Consider the following 14,395-nt stretch of genomic DNA (forward strand, 5'->3'; position numbering starts at 1 on the left):
GGACGCGGCAGCAGCATCGAGGAGATGAGCCGTCCTGGCAAGTTCCGCCTCTGCATCCTCGATGAGCCTGTCGAGGTCCAGATCGGTGTTGGTTTCGGGCAGCTGCTCCAGCATCGCCAGGAACTCATCCTCCACCATGCTGCTGCTGTCCAGCTCCAGCTTCATGGTGCTGTCTTGGTCGTCGTCGGAGGTGAGTAGAAAGTTGTCGGATGGCGGCCGCCTGCAGTGCTTCTCTATGACGATGAAGCCGGTGGATGAGCCATCATCATAGGAGCTGCTGCCGTGGCTCCGCTGCTGCTGTCGTGTGTTGTTGTTGGTGTTGATCCGAGGGCGGCAGCAGGCAGGCAGTGGCAGGCAGCAGTTAGTAGTAGCTGTCTCCTCCTCCTGCTGCTGTCCGTTGTTGTTGGTGATCTGCCGCCGGCAGCAGGCTGGCAGCGGCAGGCATGCAGTAGCAGGAGGAGACGGGACTAGCTTGTGGTGGAGGGCGAGCGTGAGCACGGCCCCGGCTGCGGCGCCGGCGAGCAGGAAGCTGAGGACGCGCGGCTGATCGCGGCCGAGGTCGACGCGAAGGTGCTGGTGTGGTTGGTACGAGCTGGGCTGCTGGTCATGGGAGATGGCGACGATGGTGAGGAGGACGGAGGTGTCGACGGGTCCAGCAGCAATGGCGTGGCAGTGGAGGAGGAGCACCTGGTTGCGGAAGTCGGCGATGCCCTCCCCGGACGCGGATGCAGAAGCACGCGGCGCCGTCTCAAGATCAAGATCAAGAGTAGTTGTTGTTGGGAGATGAAGATGGATTTGGTGCACGGAGGCGGGCAGGCCGGTGACGCGCTGCGCCTGCAGGCACACCACCTCCATTATTTCAGACCTTTGATTCCGACGATCGTCCCAAATTGGACTTGCTCAGCAGCAATGCAAGAGTAGGAGGAGTATTCAGAAATTCAGATCCGCAGCGTTTGCGCGTTCGTCTCTGATCTGAATCTGATGGCTGCTACAAGGAACGAGGGACTGCATAGCTTAGAATTGCGTTCTGGCCAAAGGGAATGAATGAATTGCGGGCCATGGATTTGGGCGGCTGCCTTTTCAATCCTGCCCAGATTTGGGCTGCCTGCTAACACAACACGTGTGTATACTAAACCCAAGAAAGTGTCTATTTTTTTCAACCGAGGAGGGGAGCAGTACACTCTATTGTTTGTCTTTGCCAACTCTTGTCATTTAGCGGCGACTATAACACACACGAGGGGGGTTCGGTTGAACTTGTACAGTAATAAATTCCCACTCCTTTGAACCAAAAGCTAGCTTAGCTGCTTTGGCTATTATACAAGTCAAGTCAGATACTAGGGTACACAATTGCTCCTAGCCATTTCAGTATACATGATACCAGTTTCAGTTTGTAAGGAAATCGACACGTCTGTGATACACATGCACCGTTTGGCAACACACAAGCGCGCTAGAAAGACCAACAAGGTGAAAAATGAGTATCACCGTTTGTGCAACCATGTGCGAATTCGTGGGGATTCAAACGGCGGTCTTCACATTTGCACCCAAATGTGTCGTCTTTGTTAAGAAACATCCCCTTAATTAATCCTAACTTTAGTCGTACGTGTGATTAGGAGGCCAAGTTTCTAATTGATGCTACAAGCGGGTGGACCCACTTGCGTACGTAGAGAGAGATAGTGGGGGCCCAGCTGTCGTATGAACCTTGACAAAGCATAACGTGGGTGGGCCCGACGGATGACATCAGGCCCACTAATACAGAGAGAGAGAGAGAGCCGTGCCAGCTCTACCATCTCCTTTCCTTTCTGCATCCCTCTCCAGCTGGCCTCCCCTTTCCTTGTCTGGAGTCAATCATCATCGTCTTTCTAGCTGTGTTGCTTCTTCTTCTTCTTCTTCTTCCCCTCAACAGAAAAGCAAATCCAAATTCAAATCCCTTTGGCGTCGCCACCGATCGATCCGCCATGGCTCGTCGTCCTCAGAACGGCGGATGCGTCCGCTGCTGCCTCGGCTTCCTGCTCAAGTTCCTCGCCTTCCTCCAGGCCTTCGCCGCCGTCTCCGCCCTCCTCTACGCCGCCTGGATCCTCTCCCGCTGGTCCCGCCACCACCACCTCCACCTCCACCACCTCCTCCCCGACCTCTGGTTTCCCTTCCCTCCCTCCGATCCCTTTCGTTTTCTTCATGTGCTTTGGTTTTCAAGATTTAAGACCTCTTCTGTTCGCGTGTTGCAGGTTCGCGTGCGCCGTCATGGCAGCCGGCCTCTTCTACTGCGCCCTCCTCCTCGCCGGATACGTCGCCGCCGAGATCAACAGCGGATGCTGCCTATGCTTCGTACGCTGCCTTATTCTTTAACTACTCGTCGCCTTAATTATTACTGTATTGCATGTCCCCCTAACCGTGACCCATCTTCAATTCCTCTTGCCTTCTAATTTCTCGTAGTACACCGCCTTGGCGATGGCCATGATGCTCGTTGAAGCGGCTTTCGCCTCCCAGATCTTCCTCAACCAACAATGGATCCAGGTGACTGGAACGACAACAAACCTCCTTTAATTCACTTGGATATTTGGATCGGAATGGATGGTCTCATTCCCTAAAACATTCAATCTAATCACTTTTCTTTCCGACAGGATCTGCCGTATGACCGCACCGGAGAACTCAACAACCTCGTTTCCTTCGTCCAGAACAATCTCGATGTCTGCAAGTGGGCTGCTATTGCAACTCTTGCTACACAGGTGCTTCCTGTTCCTATGCTTGTTACTTCAGATCAAACTTTCACAGAGTCTCTGTTTCCCTTGGAGGAGGATCTATTCTGTTCTGACGCATTTACATGTATGTATAGGCACTCTCGCTTTTCTTGGCAATGGTTTTACGAGCCATGGTTTCCACCACCAATGTCGACTATGACAGTGATGAAGACTTTGTGGTCATCAGGAGGCCGCTTCTTCTTGCCCAAGGTGCTCCAGCTTATCTACCAACGACCACCGACGCTACAGGCGTCCATCCGGACCTATGGAGCTCCAGAATGAGACAAAAGGTCAGGACCTACTCTCCAATACTTGCACTAATTACGGACAGACTAGATAACCTAAGCAAGGGAATACTATAGCAAAAGAATGACTACAGCTCCACAATGAGTTAATCAGGTTAAAACATAAATGTCTCCTTGCCAAACTCAAGAATAGTTACAACCTTTTGGTTTTATGTATCATAACATGTGAATACTATTTTATTGGAAACCTATATATCTCGACACCTGGGGTTACTCACGAGCAATGACCCTTAGCTTCTGGATACCATCTAGCCATGACACTCATTGCCCAAACTGAAACTGCATCGCAGATGATTTATTAGATCTTCTTTCAACAACTTATCTTCACAAACAATCTGAAAAAAAAAACTGCTACTAGTATTTTTGTATGCTGACTACATCATCTAGATTATATTGTATATTGGATTTCCCTCACGTCGGCATACCATGACAAGTTATGAGAGGATTATTTAGCCATTCGGCACACAATTGTTTTGGAATTCTGAACCGTATCCACCTGCTGTTGAGTTGTACAGACAAACTAGTTAGCTGGAGACCATGACTTGTAATGTAGAACAGGTAGCAAGTCGACTAGTAATGGATTTGTAAGAACGATCCCTGTTTTTGTGCTGCAGTTACAAGCTTTATTTTAGAGTAACCGTGTCATTGTTGGACCACCTATGTAGATGGAAAAGAAACTTAGAATGCCCAAAGATTATTTAATATAGCACAGAGGGCTATAGTAAACTAACCTTTTGCAAGTTTGGCTAAAAAATTGTGGCAACCTTATTATCGGAACGAAACATACACACCCTTTGTGCAACATTGCAAATGTGTTGAGATCAACAGTGTATTTCCAATTCCACCAGATTATATCAACTGAAAATAGCAATTTTATATTGTATTATGAAATGATCGATTGGTAACTAATTCATGTTCTCTTTCCCCGTCCAGTATGGACTGAACTCGAGCGACTACACCTACAACACATTAGATCAAAATGCAGTACCACCGCAGTGAGAAATTGCGGAACAGAAGAAGCGCATACCTTTGTTCAAAGCAGCTAGTATATATTTGTTGGAAGCACCTATACTGTACTGCATTTCTGTCTCTCTCTCTCTCTCTCTGTGAATGGCAGCCCTGGTTGTGTGTGTGTGTTGTGTACATAATTGCATCTTTACTAATAAGAGCATGTGAATAGCAGCCCTGGTCGGTCGGGACAAAGTAGCCAAATTATTGGCCACTAGAAGATGGAGGGCTAACCAGGTATTTTTTCTGTCCTAAAATATGGCTGGAATTTTTGTGGCTATATAGCCCACAGTTAATGGGCATTAGGGCCATTCTGAATCCTGACGACCCTTAGTAAATGATACTGTAGCTCAGGGTGTGCGTTTGGTTTTCGGTTTGGTTCGGTTTATACTGTTAATACGGTTTGTATACATCGGTTAATAAGGTTTTGTACGAAAATACGGTTCGGTTTCGGTTATAACCATTTAGTTTCAGTTCGGTTTCGGTTAACCACCAAAGTTGACTTGAATTTTTGAGAAACAAATAAAGTTTTGGTGCAACTAGTATGCTTGCAGTGAAAGATACACCAAAAACAAATAAATTTTTGGTGCAATCAAGCAGGTGTGGCTACCGTGCGTGGGTGTGCACTCGATCTCGCAAAATAATAAAGGAATACACGATTGGATCCACTGGAATCTCGATACGTCTATCGTCACCCCAACATCGCAGCCCGGGCAATACAACCCAACCACCCAAGGCCCAATCGGTGCACTACAAACCGCTAAAATGATATTTTCCTTACGGTACGAACAAGCATCGCTCAGCCTGACTGCCTGGACGGTGCAGCACAGAGGTGGAGGTCGGGAGTTCGGTTGCTGGAGGACACAATTTTCCTTATTTGAGGTGAGTTTCGGTTAATTAGGTTTAACCGAAAACTAATAGTTTCTAAAAAAAAACAAATCACCACTTTCGTGGGCCATAACCCTCGTTTTTTTGGGTCCCGTGTCGATTTTCCGAGGTCGTAACCCTCGGTAACACAGTTTCAGGCCGGAGCAGAAAAATCACATTTTTTGCCGTTTTAGTGGGCTGCACACATTTTTTGGGTCCCGGGCCGATTTTCCGAGGTCTGCGGTACACGGTTTCGAGCAGTTTTAGACCGGTGCAGACAAATCAATGTTTTGGTCGTTTTCGCGGCTATAGACCACGTTTTTTTTTGGTCCCAGGACGATTTTCCGAGATCGTGACCCCATCACACGAAAAAAAATGGGATATGCATTTGAAATAGCACACGTTCTTTGGGTCCCGGGCCGATTTCCCGTTCTCGTGATCCCATGTTCTCGGTTTCGAACAGTTTCGGGCCGGTGCAAAAAAATCACTGTTTGGGCCATTTTCGTGGGCTATAGCCCATGTTTTTTCACGTTTTTTGGGTCTCGGGCCGATTTTCCATTCTCATGACTCCAGGTTCTCGGTTAAGCAGTTTCGGGCCCGTGCAGAAAAATCACCGTTTTGGCCCTTTTCGTGGGCTAAGCCCACGTTTTTTGGGTCCCGGGCCGATTTTTCGTTCTCATGAACCTAGATTCTCAGTTTCGAACAGTTTCGAGCCGGTGTAGAAAAATTCACCGTTTTAGCCGTTTTCATGGCTAGTCCAAGTTTTTGGGGTCCCGGGCTGGTGCAGAAAAATCACCGTAGGCCCATGTTTTTTGGGTCCCGGGACGATTTTCCAAGGTCGTGACCCCACGATTTCGAGCATTTTCGTTTTGGCCGTTTTCATGGGCTATAGCCCCATGTTATTTGGGTCCCGGGACGATCTTCCGTTCTCGTGGCCCCCGATACATGGTTTCGAGCAGTTTCGGGCTGGAACAAAAAAATCACCGTTTTTGCCGTTTTCATGGGAGCCCACGTTTTTTGCTTCCTAGCCAATTTTCCGTTCTCATGACCCCAGGTGCTCGGTTTCGAGCAGTTTTGGGCCGGTGCAGAAAATCACCGTTTTTGCCGTTTTCACGGGCTATAGCCCACATTTTTTGAGTCTCGGGCCGATTTTCCGTTCTCGTGACCCTTGTACACGGTTTCGAGTAGTTTCAGGCCGGTGCAGAAAAATCACCGTTTTGGCCGTTTTCATGGGCCATATCCCACATTTTTCGGGTCCCGGGACGATTTTCCGAGGTCGTGACCCCGAGAAATGGTTTCGAGCCGCTGCAGAAAAATCAACATTTTGACCGTTTTCGTGGGTTATAACCCAAGTTATTTGGGTCCCGGTCCGACTTTCCGTTCACGTGACTCATACATGGTTTCGAGCAGTTTCGGCCGATGCAAAAAAATCACCGTTTTGGCCGTTTTCATGGGAGGCCACGTTTTTTGGGTCCTGGCCAATTTTCCGTTCTCATGATCCCAGGTGCTCGGTTTCGAGCAGTTTTGGGCCGGTTCAGACAATCACCGTTTTTGCCGTTTTCACGGGCTATAGCCCACATTTTTTGAGTCCCGGGACGATTTTCCGCTGCAGAAATATCAACGTTTTGGCCGTTTTCGTGGGTTATAGCCCAAGTTATTTGGGTCCCGGTCCGACTTTTCGTTCTCGTGACCCGTACATAGGCCCCACGTTTTTCAGGTCGGTGCAGAAAAATCACTGTTTTGGCCGTTTTCATGGGCCCCACGTTTTTTGGGTCTCGGGCCAATTTTTCATTCTCGCGAGCCCCGGTACACGGTTTCGAGCAGTTTCGGACGGGTGCAGAAAAATCACCGTTTTGGCCGTTTTCGTGGGGTGTATAGCCCACGTTTTTTGGGTCCCGGGACAATTTTCCGAGGTCGTGACGTCGGTAGAAGGTTCCGAGCAGTTTCGAGCCGCTGCACAAAAATCAACGTTTTTGTCATTTTCATGGGCTATAGCCCACGTTATTTTCGTCCGGGTCCGATTTTTTGTTTGTTGTGACCCCCCATCCACGGTTTCGAGCAGTTTCGGGTCCGTGCATAAAAATCGCCATTCTGGCCGTTTTCATGGGCTATACCCCACGTTATTTGGGTCTCGGGCCGATTATTCGTTCTCGTGACCCTTGTATACGGTTTCGAGCAGTTTCGGGCCGGTGCAGAAAAATCACTGTTTTTTGTGTCCCGGGACGTTTTCCGTTCTCATGACCCCAAGTTCTCGGTTTCGAGCAGTTTCGCGCCGGTGCAGAAAAATCACCGTTTGTGCCGTTTTCGTGGGCTGTTTTTTGGGTCCAAGGACGATTTTCCGTTCTCGTGACCCCAAGTTCTCGGTTTTGAGCAGTTTCGGGCCGGTGCAGAAAAATCACCGTTTTGATCGTTTTCGTGGGCTATGCCATGGATTGGAACAGCGCCAAAGTTACGAGGTTAACTTCGGCACAATCCAGACGGCGCAACAGAATGCTCTGGTGGGGCCATCACCCGTGGCGGCAACTCTAGAGTCGGTGGCGGCCCGGATGTTACAGGCAAGGGTTACGTTGTTGGAGTCCAGTCGAGCTGCCGAGGTACGAAAATCCCTTGAAGCTTTTAACTCTATCTTTAGCATATATATCCCTACTGCCCGAGGTTTAGGGCGAGTAAGAAATAGTCGGCCTGCAGCTTACCTTCAAAAACTTCAAACACTATTGCCCGAGATTCGGGCCGGGTTTTAGAAAAGTCGGCCTGAAGCTTAAAAACTTCAAACATTATTTCTCGAGATTCAGGCCGGGTTTAGTATAGTCGGCCTGAAGCTTAAAAATTTCAAACACTATTGCCCGAGATTCAGGCCGGGTTTAGAATAGTCAGCCTGATGCTTAGAAACTTCAAACACTATTCCTCGAGATTCAGGCCGAGTTTAGAATAGTCGGCCTGAAGCTTAAAAACTTCAAACACTATTCCCCGAGATTCAGGCCGGGTTTAGAATAGTCGGCCTGAAGCTTGTAGTTGTTGACTTGCCACCGCTATCAAATTAACTGTGGATCATTTCCTTGCAGAGCTGTATCAATAAACGAAACTCTATCTTCAAACTTCTGCTTGCGTCACACCGGAAATTGACGGATAAGCACAAGGCTTTGGTGGCCGAGCAGCAAAGCAAGAGTGAGTACACTTCCACCGACATAAAAACTATGTCAAGTTACCTATGTATTGTGAAAACTGACATGTGCCGTCACAAACAGCCGGGGACGACGCACAAGTGTCGGAGCTACTGACGCGCGTTGCGGAGGTGCAAGGTATGACTTTATTCCATATGTCGGATTGCGTCCATTTCTGTCTTTAACTCTTGTAACCCATGTCAAAACTCAGCTAGTGGAGCATCACCGAGATGAGGTGGCCCGATTAAGGGCGCAACTCGAAGCGTAGGCCGAGGCGCATAAGGCTGAGATAGTTCAACTTACCTTGGCGCTCTCTGCGCAAGCCGACGAGAAGATCCGCCTGTAAGGCGAAGTGCAAAAATACAAGGGTCTTCTCGCCGAAACCAAGACCCGAGCCGCCGCTGCTGAAGAGGAGAAGGCCGAGAGCGCATATCTACTAGGCGTGTGCACACGGGATCTCGGCAAGATAGATGGATTGCTAGCCAGTAAGTTGTCCAAACCGAATCTTTTTCTTTGATCATTTGGCTGACAATAGCAGTGTGCCGGGATTTATCACTTATTCTCTGTTTCTTTGCAGAAATCATCCCGCATTCTACCGAAGCTGCTCAGGCCGTCATGATTAGAGCTCGCGGAAAGAGGGATTCCTCCAGGGGATTGCCATCGGTGTACGATGTGGAGAACTATCTCATGATCATTTGGACCCGTGTCAAGCCTTTGAAGGCTTTCGGGATTGATATGCTCAATGCCGGCATCCCCGCCTTCCGAGCTCTTTGGCCGGGAGAGGAAGCACCGAGTGTCATTCCGGAGTTGGCCAAGCGTCTCCTGGAGGGGGAGGACCGGCTTAGCGAGTGGCAGGAGTCGGCCGCTCGTGTGGGCGCCGACGAGGCATTGTCGTTCGTACTTTCTTGGTACGACGGCATTAACCTCGACATGCTGCAATCCATGCGCGTCGGCTCTCCCTTCTTCTCGAATCCGGAGTTGATTGCCAAGCGTCAAGAACGTGCCTACTCCTTCATCCAGTACGTCGGCGTGCATTCCTTCGTGGAGAGTCCGAGATCGGACCCTGACGAAGAGGCGGCCGAGGAAGAAGAGGAGGAGGTGGATGAAGAAATCATGGCCGAGTCACCTCCCGCCGAGATAGATGCTCCGAGCACCGGCACCAATGATCCTGCCATCTGAATTCATGCCTTTTAATGTCGGCGAAAACTCTTTAAAATTGTTAAATCCTCGGGATGCCGGGTGCAGATGTAAATACGTTGAAGTACTTATTTGTGATGCACAATATTTCAATTTGGCTTATGCCACAAGTTATCGAGTTCCCAGCCGAGTCCCCGAGTTTACTTTTCTGTTGGTGAAATTATATGACCTCGTACTCGGACATGCTCTGATACCAAATGTTGGGTTTGCCCAAAGATCAATCACATGAAGACGCACACGAGGATCACCAAATTATGACCAAAGGCACCTGTCGTGCCTTGTCTGTTTATTTCTCTTGTAAATCTCACGTTACAACCCTCTTGACCTAGTTGTGTATATATACACACTACCCGACCAGCTTAGCTAGGACCAGAACACCTACACGTATTAGTACTCCTACTTCTAAACGGACTCACCCAGTCACCCGTGGCAGCACTTGCCATCTAGTTAACCTTGTCCAATTACAACTAGGAATCCACTCTGAATACAACTAGAACTCTAGCTATTGCCTGTACTATTTTCATTAGGCAAGATTATTCCAACAATCTCCCCCTAATCTTGACATGTCATCCGTGCTCTCCCTGATCTTGACTCATCACAGCTTCACGACTCGCCGACTCAGCTCAACGTATGATCTTGACACCCAGCCACGCTAACCTTGTGTACAAAACCATACACCCTGTGACAACACCGTCCACTCCTAGCGCAAAACATCCACATGCTACTAATCACATTGTCTCATGCAAGGAACATGGCCTCACTGAAGAGACTCATCACTGGTTACCGCCTCACAATACTCTTGACCTTTCGTCTTTTCGCCGAGACACACGGATGAACACCTGCCACCTTCTCTGCATGCACGTCCTTCGCCCACGATGATACACCTCATCAGAGAGCCCTTCGACCGTGAGACACTTCCGCTGCAACAGAGTCCCACACAAACGAGCACTTGGACAACTCCTCGAAGACAATCTTGACGAGATTCCCCGGTACCGCACCACAACCTCCCCTCAACGATAGTCACCGACCTTGGCGACAACAGTTTGCCCTGATGCCCAGTACTTGCCGGTTTCCCACTCGGGCTCCAAGTGGGCCGACATTGTCACGCTCTCACCTGAGATAGCCTTCATCTCCCATGGCCGAGTATCCGTCATTGTAACGGTCTTGCTGGCGATCCTCACCTCGATAAAGGGGTTACACCCGGCACCCTGCTGACATGCAGCAGTATTGGGCGCCGGACCCCGAGGTTGGCGTCCATGACCTGCCGAGTGGCGCTCTTGCGGATCTCGACAATTGTTACCGAGATGCAAACCACTTTGGCCGTCATCAACTCTTCTAGCCATTTGCTTCTCAGCCAGTGCCGGATCATAATTCTCTAGCCGCTTGTCTCAGCCAGAGTTGACACTCTTATCCCATCCGCCACCAGGCGAAAACGCTTGCTTGTCGGCCCGGCCGCCAGCGCCTGCGATCGAGTGAATGAACTGAGATGCACCGGGCTTGCCGTGCAGTCTCATGTACGCCTTGTTTTGCTCGTTAGCCGTGCGGAGCAATTCCTTTACACGCAACTACTGCAACCGGAGTGCCTCTCTCGTGAGATTCGGCAACTCTTCTACTTTAACACGGGTGCTATATTTTGGCTTTAATGCCGACGCATAGCTTGTCGACACAGCAGGTATTGCCTTGCATTGTGAAAACTGACATGTGCCGTCACAAACAGCCGGGGACGACGCACAAGTGTCGGAGCTACTGACGCGCGTTGCGGAGGTGCAAGGTATGACTTTATTCCATATGTCGGATTGCGTCCATTTCTGTCTTTAACTCTTGTAACCCATGTCAAAACTCAGCTAGTGGAGCATCACCGAGATGAGGTGGCCCGATTAAGGGCGCAACTCGAAGCGTAGGCCGAGGCGCATAAGGCTGAGATAGTTCAACTTACCTTGGCGCTCTCTGCGCAAGCCGACGAGAAGATCCGCCTGTAAGGCGAAGTGCAAAAATACAAGGGTCTTCTCGCCGAAACCAAGACCCGAGCCGCCGCTGCTGAAGAGGAGAAGGCCGAGAGCGCATATCTACTAGGCGTGTGCACACGGGATCTCGGCAAGATAGATGGATTGCTAGCCAGTAAGTTGTCCAAACCGAATCTTTTTCTTTGATCATTTGGCTGACAATAGCAGTGTGCCGGGATTTATCACTTATTCTCTGTTTCTTTGCAGAAATCATCCCGCATTCTACCGAAGCTGCTCAGGCCGTCATGATTAGAGCTCGCGGAAAGAGGGATTCCTCCAGGGGATTGCCATCGGTGTACGATGTGGAGAACTATCTCATGATCATTTGGACCCGTGTCAAGCCTTTGAAGGCTTTCGGGATTGATATGCTCAATGCCGGCATCCCCGCCTTCCGAGCTCTTTGGCCGGGAGAGGAAGCACCGAGTGTCATTCCGGAGTTGGCCAAGCGTCTCCTGGAGGGGGAGGACCGGCTTAGCGAGTGGCAGGAGTCGGCCGCTCGTGTGGGCGCCGACGAGGCATTGTCGTTCGTACTTTCTTGGTACGACGGCATTAACCTCGACATGCTGCAATCCATGCGCGTCGGCTCTCCCTTCTTCTCGAATCCGGAGTTGATTGCCAAGCGTCAAGAACGTGCCTACTCCTTCATCCAGTACGTCGGCGTGCATTCCTTCGTGGAGAGTCCGAGATCGGACCCTGACGAAGAGGCGGCCGAGGAAGAAGAGGAGGAGGTGGATGAAGAAATCATGGCCGAGTCACCTCCCGCCGAGATAGATGCTCCGAGCACCGGCACCAATGATCCTGCCATCTGAATTCATGCCTTTTAATGTCGGCGAAAACTCTTTAAAATTGTTAAATCCTCGGGATGCCGGGTGCAGATGTAAATACGTTGAAGTACTTATTTGTGATGCACAATATTTCAATTTGGCTTATGCCACAAGTTATCGAGTTCCCAGCCGAGTCCCCGAGTTTACTTTTCTGTTGGTGAAATTATATGACCTCGTACTCGGACATGCTCTGATACCAAATGTTGGGTTTGCCCAAAGATCAATCACATGAAGACGCACACGAGGATCACCAAATTATGACCAAAGGCACCTGTCGTGCCTTGTCTGTTTATTTCTCTTGTAAATCTCACGTTACAACCCTCTTGACCTAGTTGTGTATATATACACACTACCCGACCAGCTTAGCTAGGACCAGAACACCTACACGTATTAGTACTCCTACTTCTAAACGGACTCACCCAGTCACCCGTGGCAGCACTTGCCATCTAGTTAACCTTGTCCAATTACAACTAGGAATCCACTCTGAATACAACTAGAACTCTAGCTATTGCCTGTACTATTTTCATTAGGCAAGATTATTCCAACAATCTCCCCCTAATCTTGACATGTCATCCGTGCTCTCCCTGATCTTGACTCATCACAGCTTCACGACTCGCCGACTCAGCTCAACGTATGATCTTGACACCCAGCCACGCTAACCTTGTGTACAAAACCATACACCCTGTGACAACACCGTCCACTCCTAGCGCAAAACATCCACATGCTACTAATCACATTGTCTCATGCAAGGAACATGGCCTCACTGAAGAGACTCATCACTGGTTACCGCCTCACAATACTCTTGACCTTTCGTCTTTTCGCCGAGACACACGGATGAACACCTGCCACCTTCTCTGCATGCACGTCCTTCGCCCACGATGATACACCTCATCAGAGAGCCCTTCGACCGTGAGACACTTCCGCTGCAACAGAGTCCCACACAAACGAGCACTTGGACAACTCCTCGAAGACAATCTTGACGAGATTCCCCGGTACCGCACCACAACCTCCCCTCAACGATAGTCACCGACCTTGGCGACAACAGTTTGCCCTGATGCCCAGTACTTGCCGGTTTCCCACTCGGGCTCCAAGTGGGCCGACATTGTCACGCTCTCACCTGAGATAGCCTTCATCTCCCATGGCCGAGTATCCGTCATTGTAACGGTCTTGCTGGCGATCCTCACCTCGATAAAGGGGTTACACCCGGCACCCTGCTGACATGCAGCAGTATTGGGCGCCGGACCCCGAGGTTGGCGTCCATGACCTGCCGAGTGGCGCTCTTGCGGATCTCGACAATTGTTACCGAGATGCAAACCACTTTGGCCGTCATCAACTCTTCTAGCCATTTGCTTCTCAGCCAGTGCCGGATCATAATTCTCTAGCCGCTTGTCTCAGCCAGAGTTGACACTCTTATCCCATCCGCCACCAGGCGAAAACGCTTGCTTGTCGGCCCGGCCGCCAGCGCCTGCGATCGAGTGAATGAACTGAGATGCACCGGGCTTGCCGTGCAGTCTCATGTACGCCTTGTTTTGCTCGTTAGCCGTGCGGAGCAATTCCTTTACACGCAACTACTGCAACCGGAGTGCCTCTCTCGTGAGATTCGGCAACTCTTCTACTTTAACACGGGTGCTATATTTTGGCTTTAATGCCGACGCATAGCTTGTCGACACAGCAGGTATTGCCTTGCAATCCCTAGTTATCTCGGCATTCAGGTTTTTGCCACGATTACGCACTTCCCAACTCGGCTAGGGCTATGCACTGCGGTAGAATTGAGACCATGAGCTTTGTTATACTCACGGAGCAAAATCTCGAGCTCTTGCCGAGCATGAGCCACGTCGACAGCTTCCTGCAGCAGTTTCTGGCGTTCCAACTCCAGCTCAGCCTGCAGCTAGGCCGAGTTGGCGTTTGGTGCTACAGGCAAGGTCAGCCTTTCGATGGCGGCCTGGAGCGGAGTCGACTTTGCCTGTGGAGCGGATGTGCCGGCCTGAGCAGCGATGTTCTGCCGGACTTGCTCGGGAATCCAGCGCATTCTGCCGCGCCCTTGCCAGCATGACCTTCGCACGGTCAGCGGGGCAGTCGACATGCCGGCCGCGAACCGTGCCGACGACGGGTGGATCTTCGGCCTGCGCAGGGAAGTGGCGCGTTGTTGAAGCAGCCTGCGTTGTTGTCAATGAAGCCCAAAGAGCCGAATCTCTGGACCAAACCGGAGACAACGCGCTCTTCGATGACACGGAAGCTTTCCGTCGGGATGAAAACTCCAGCCAGCGCCGCTGCTGGCCCCACGGTGGGCGCCAA

The 14,395-nt window shown here is 50.4% G+C and overlaps 2 protein-coding genes across 4 annotated transcripts; both read left to right on the top strand.

The window, feature by feature from the left end:
• Positions 1-1,062: 1,062 nt before the first annotated feature.
• LOC100828466 (tetraspanin-18) lies at positions 1,063-4,521 on the top strand. 2 transcript variants are annotated; one of them, XM_010240902.3, is made up of 6 exons: positions 1,063-2,134; positions 2,223-2,322; positions 2,431-2,511; positions 2,619-2,723; positions 2,831-3,025; positions 4,224-4,521. In XM_010240902.3, exons 1-6 carry the CDS (start codon positions 1,956-1,958, stop codon positions 4,245-4,247), a joined length of 684 nt encoding a protein of 227 aa, XP_010239204.1. In that variant the 5' UTR covers positions 1,063-1,955; the 3' UTR covers positions 4,248-4,521. The 2 variants fall into 2 exon arrangements, with proteins under 2 accessions (XP_010239204.1, XP_003563209.1); XM_003563161.4 differs by having other exon boundaries at positions 3,974-4,486.
• A 3,284-nt stretch (positions 4,522-7,805) lies between these two features.
• Positions 7,806-12,246, top strand: LOC106865772. 2 transcript variants are annotated; one of them, XR_001405107.2, is made up of 6 exons: positions 7,806-8,080; positions 8,161-8,214; positions 8,288-8,561; positions 8,654-11,044; positions 11,118-11,391; positions 11,484-12,246. XR_001405107.2 is itself a non-coding variant. In XM_014896569.2 (2 exons), the coding sequence occupies exon 2, from the start codon at positions 11,522-11,524 to the stop codon at positions 12,083-12,085; it is 564 nt and encodes a 187-aa protein (XP_014752055.1). In that variant the 5' UTR covers positions 11,052-11,391; positions 11,484-11,521; the 3' UTR covers positions 12,086-12,246. The 2 variants fall into 2 exon arrangements, 1 of the variants encoding a protein (XP_014752055.1); XM_014896569.2 differs by lacking the exons at positions 7,806-8,080; positions 8,161-8,214; positions 8,288-8,561; positions 8,654-11,044 and having other exon boundaries at positions 11,052-11,391.
• Positions 12,247-14,395: the final 2,149 nt, after the last annotated feature.

Source organism: Brachypodium distachyon, chromosome 1 (assembly GCF_000005505.3).
Source record: "Brachypodium distachyon strain Bd21 chromosome 1, Brachypodium_distachyon_v3.0, whole genome shotgun sequence".
Lineage (NCBI taxonomy): Eukaryota > Viridiplantae > Streptophyta > Magnoliopsida > Poales > Poaceae > Brachypodium > Brachypodium distachyon.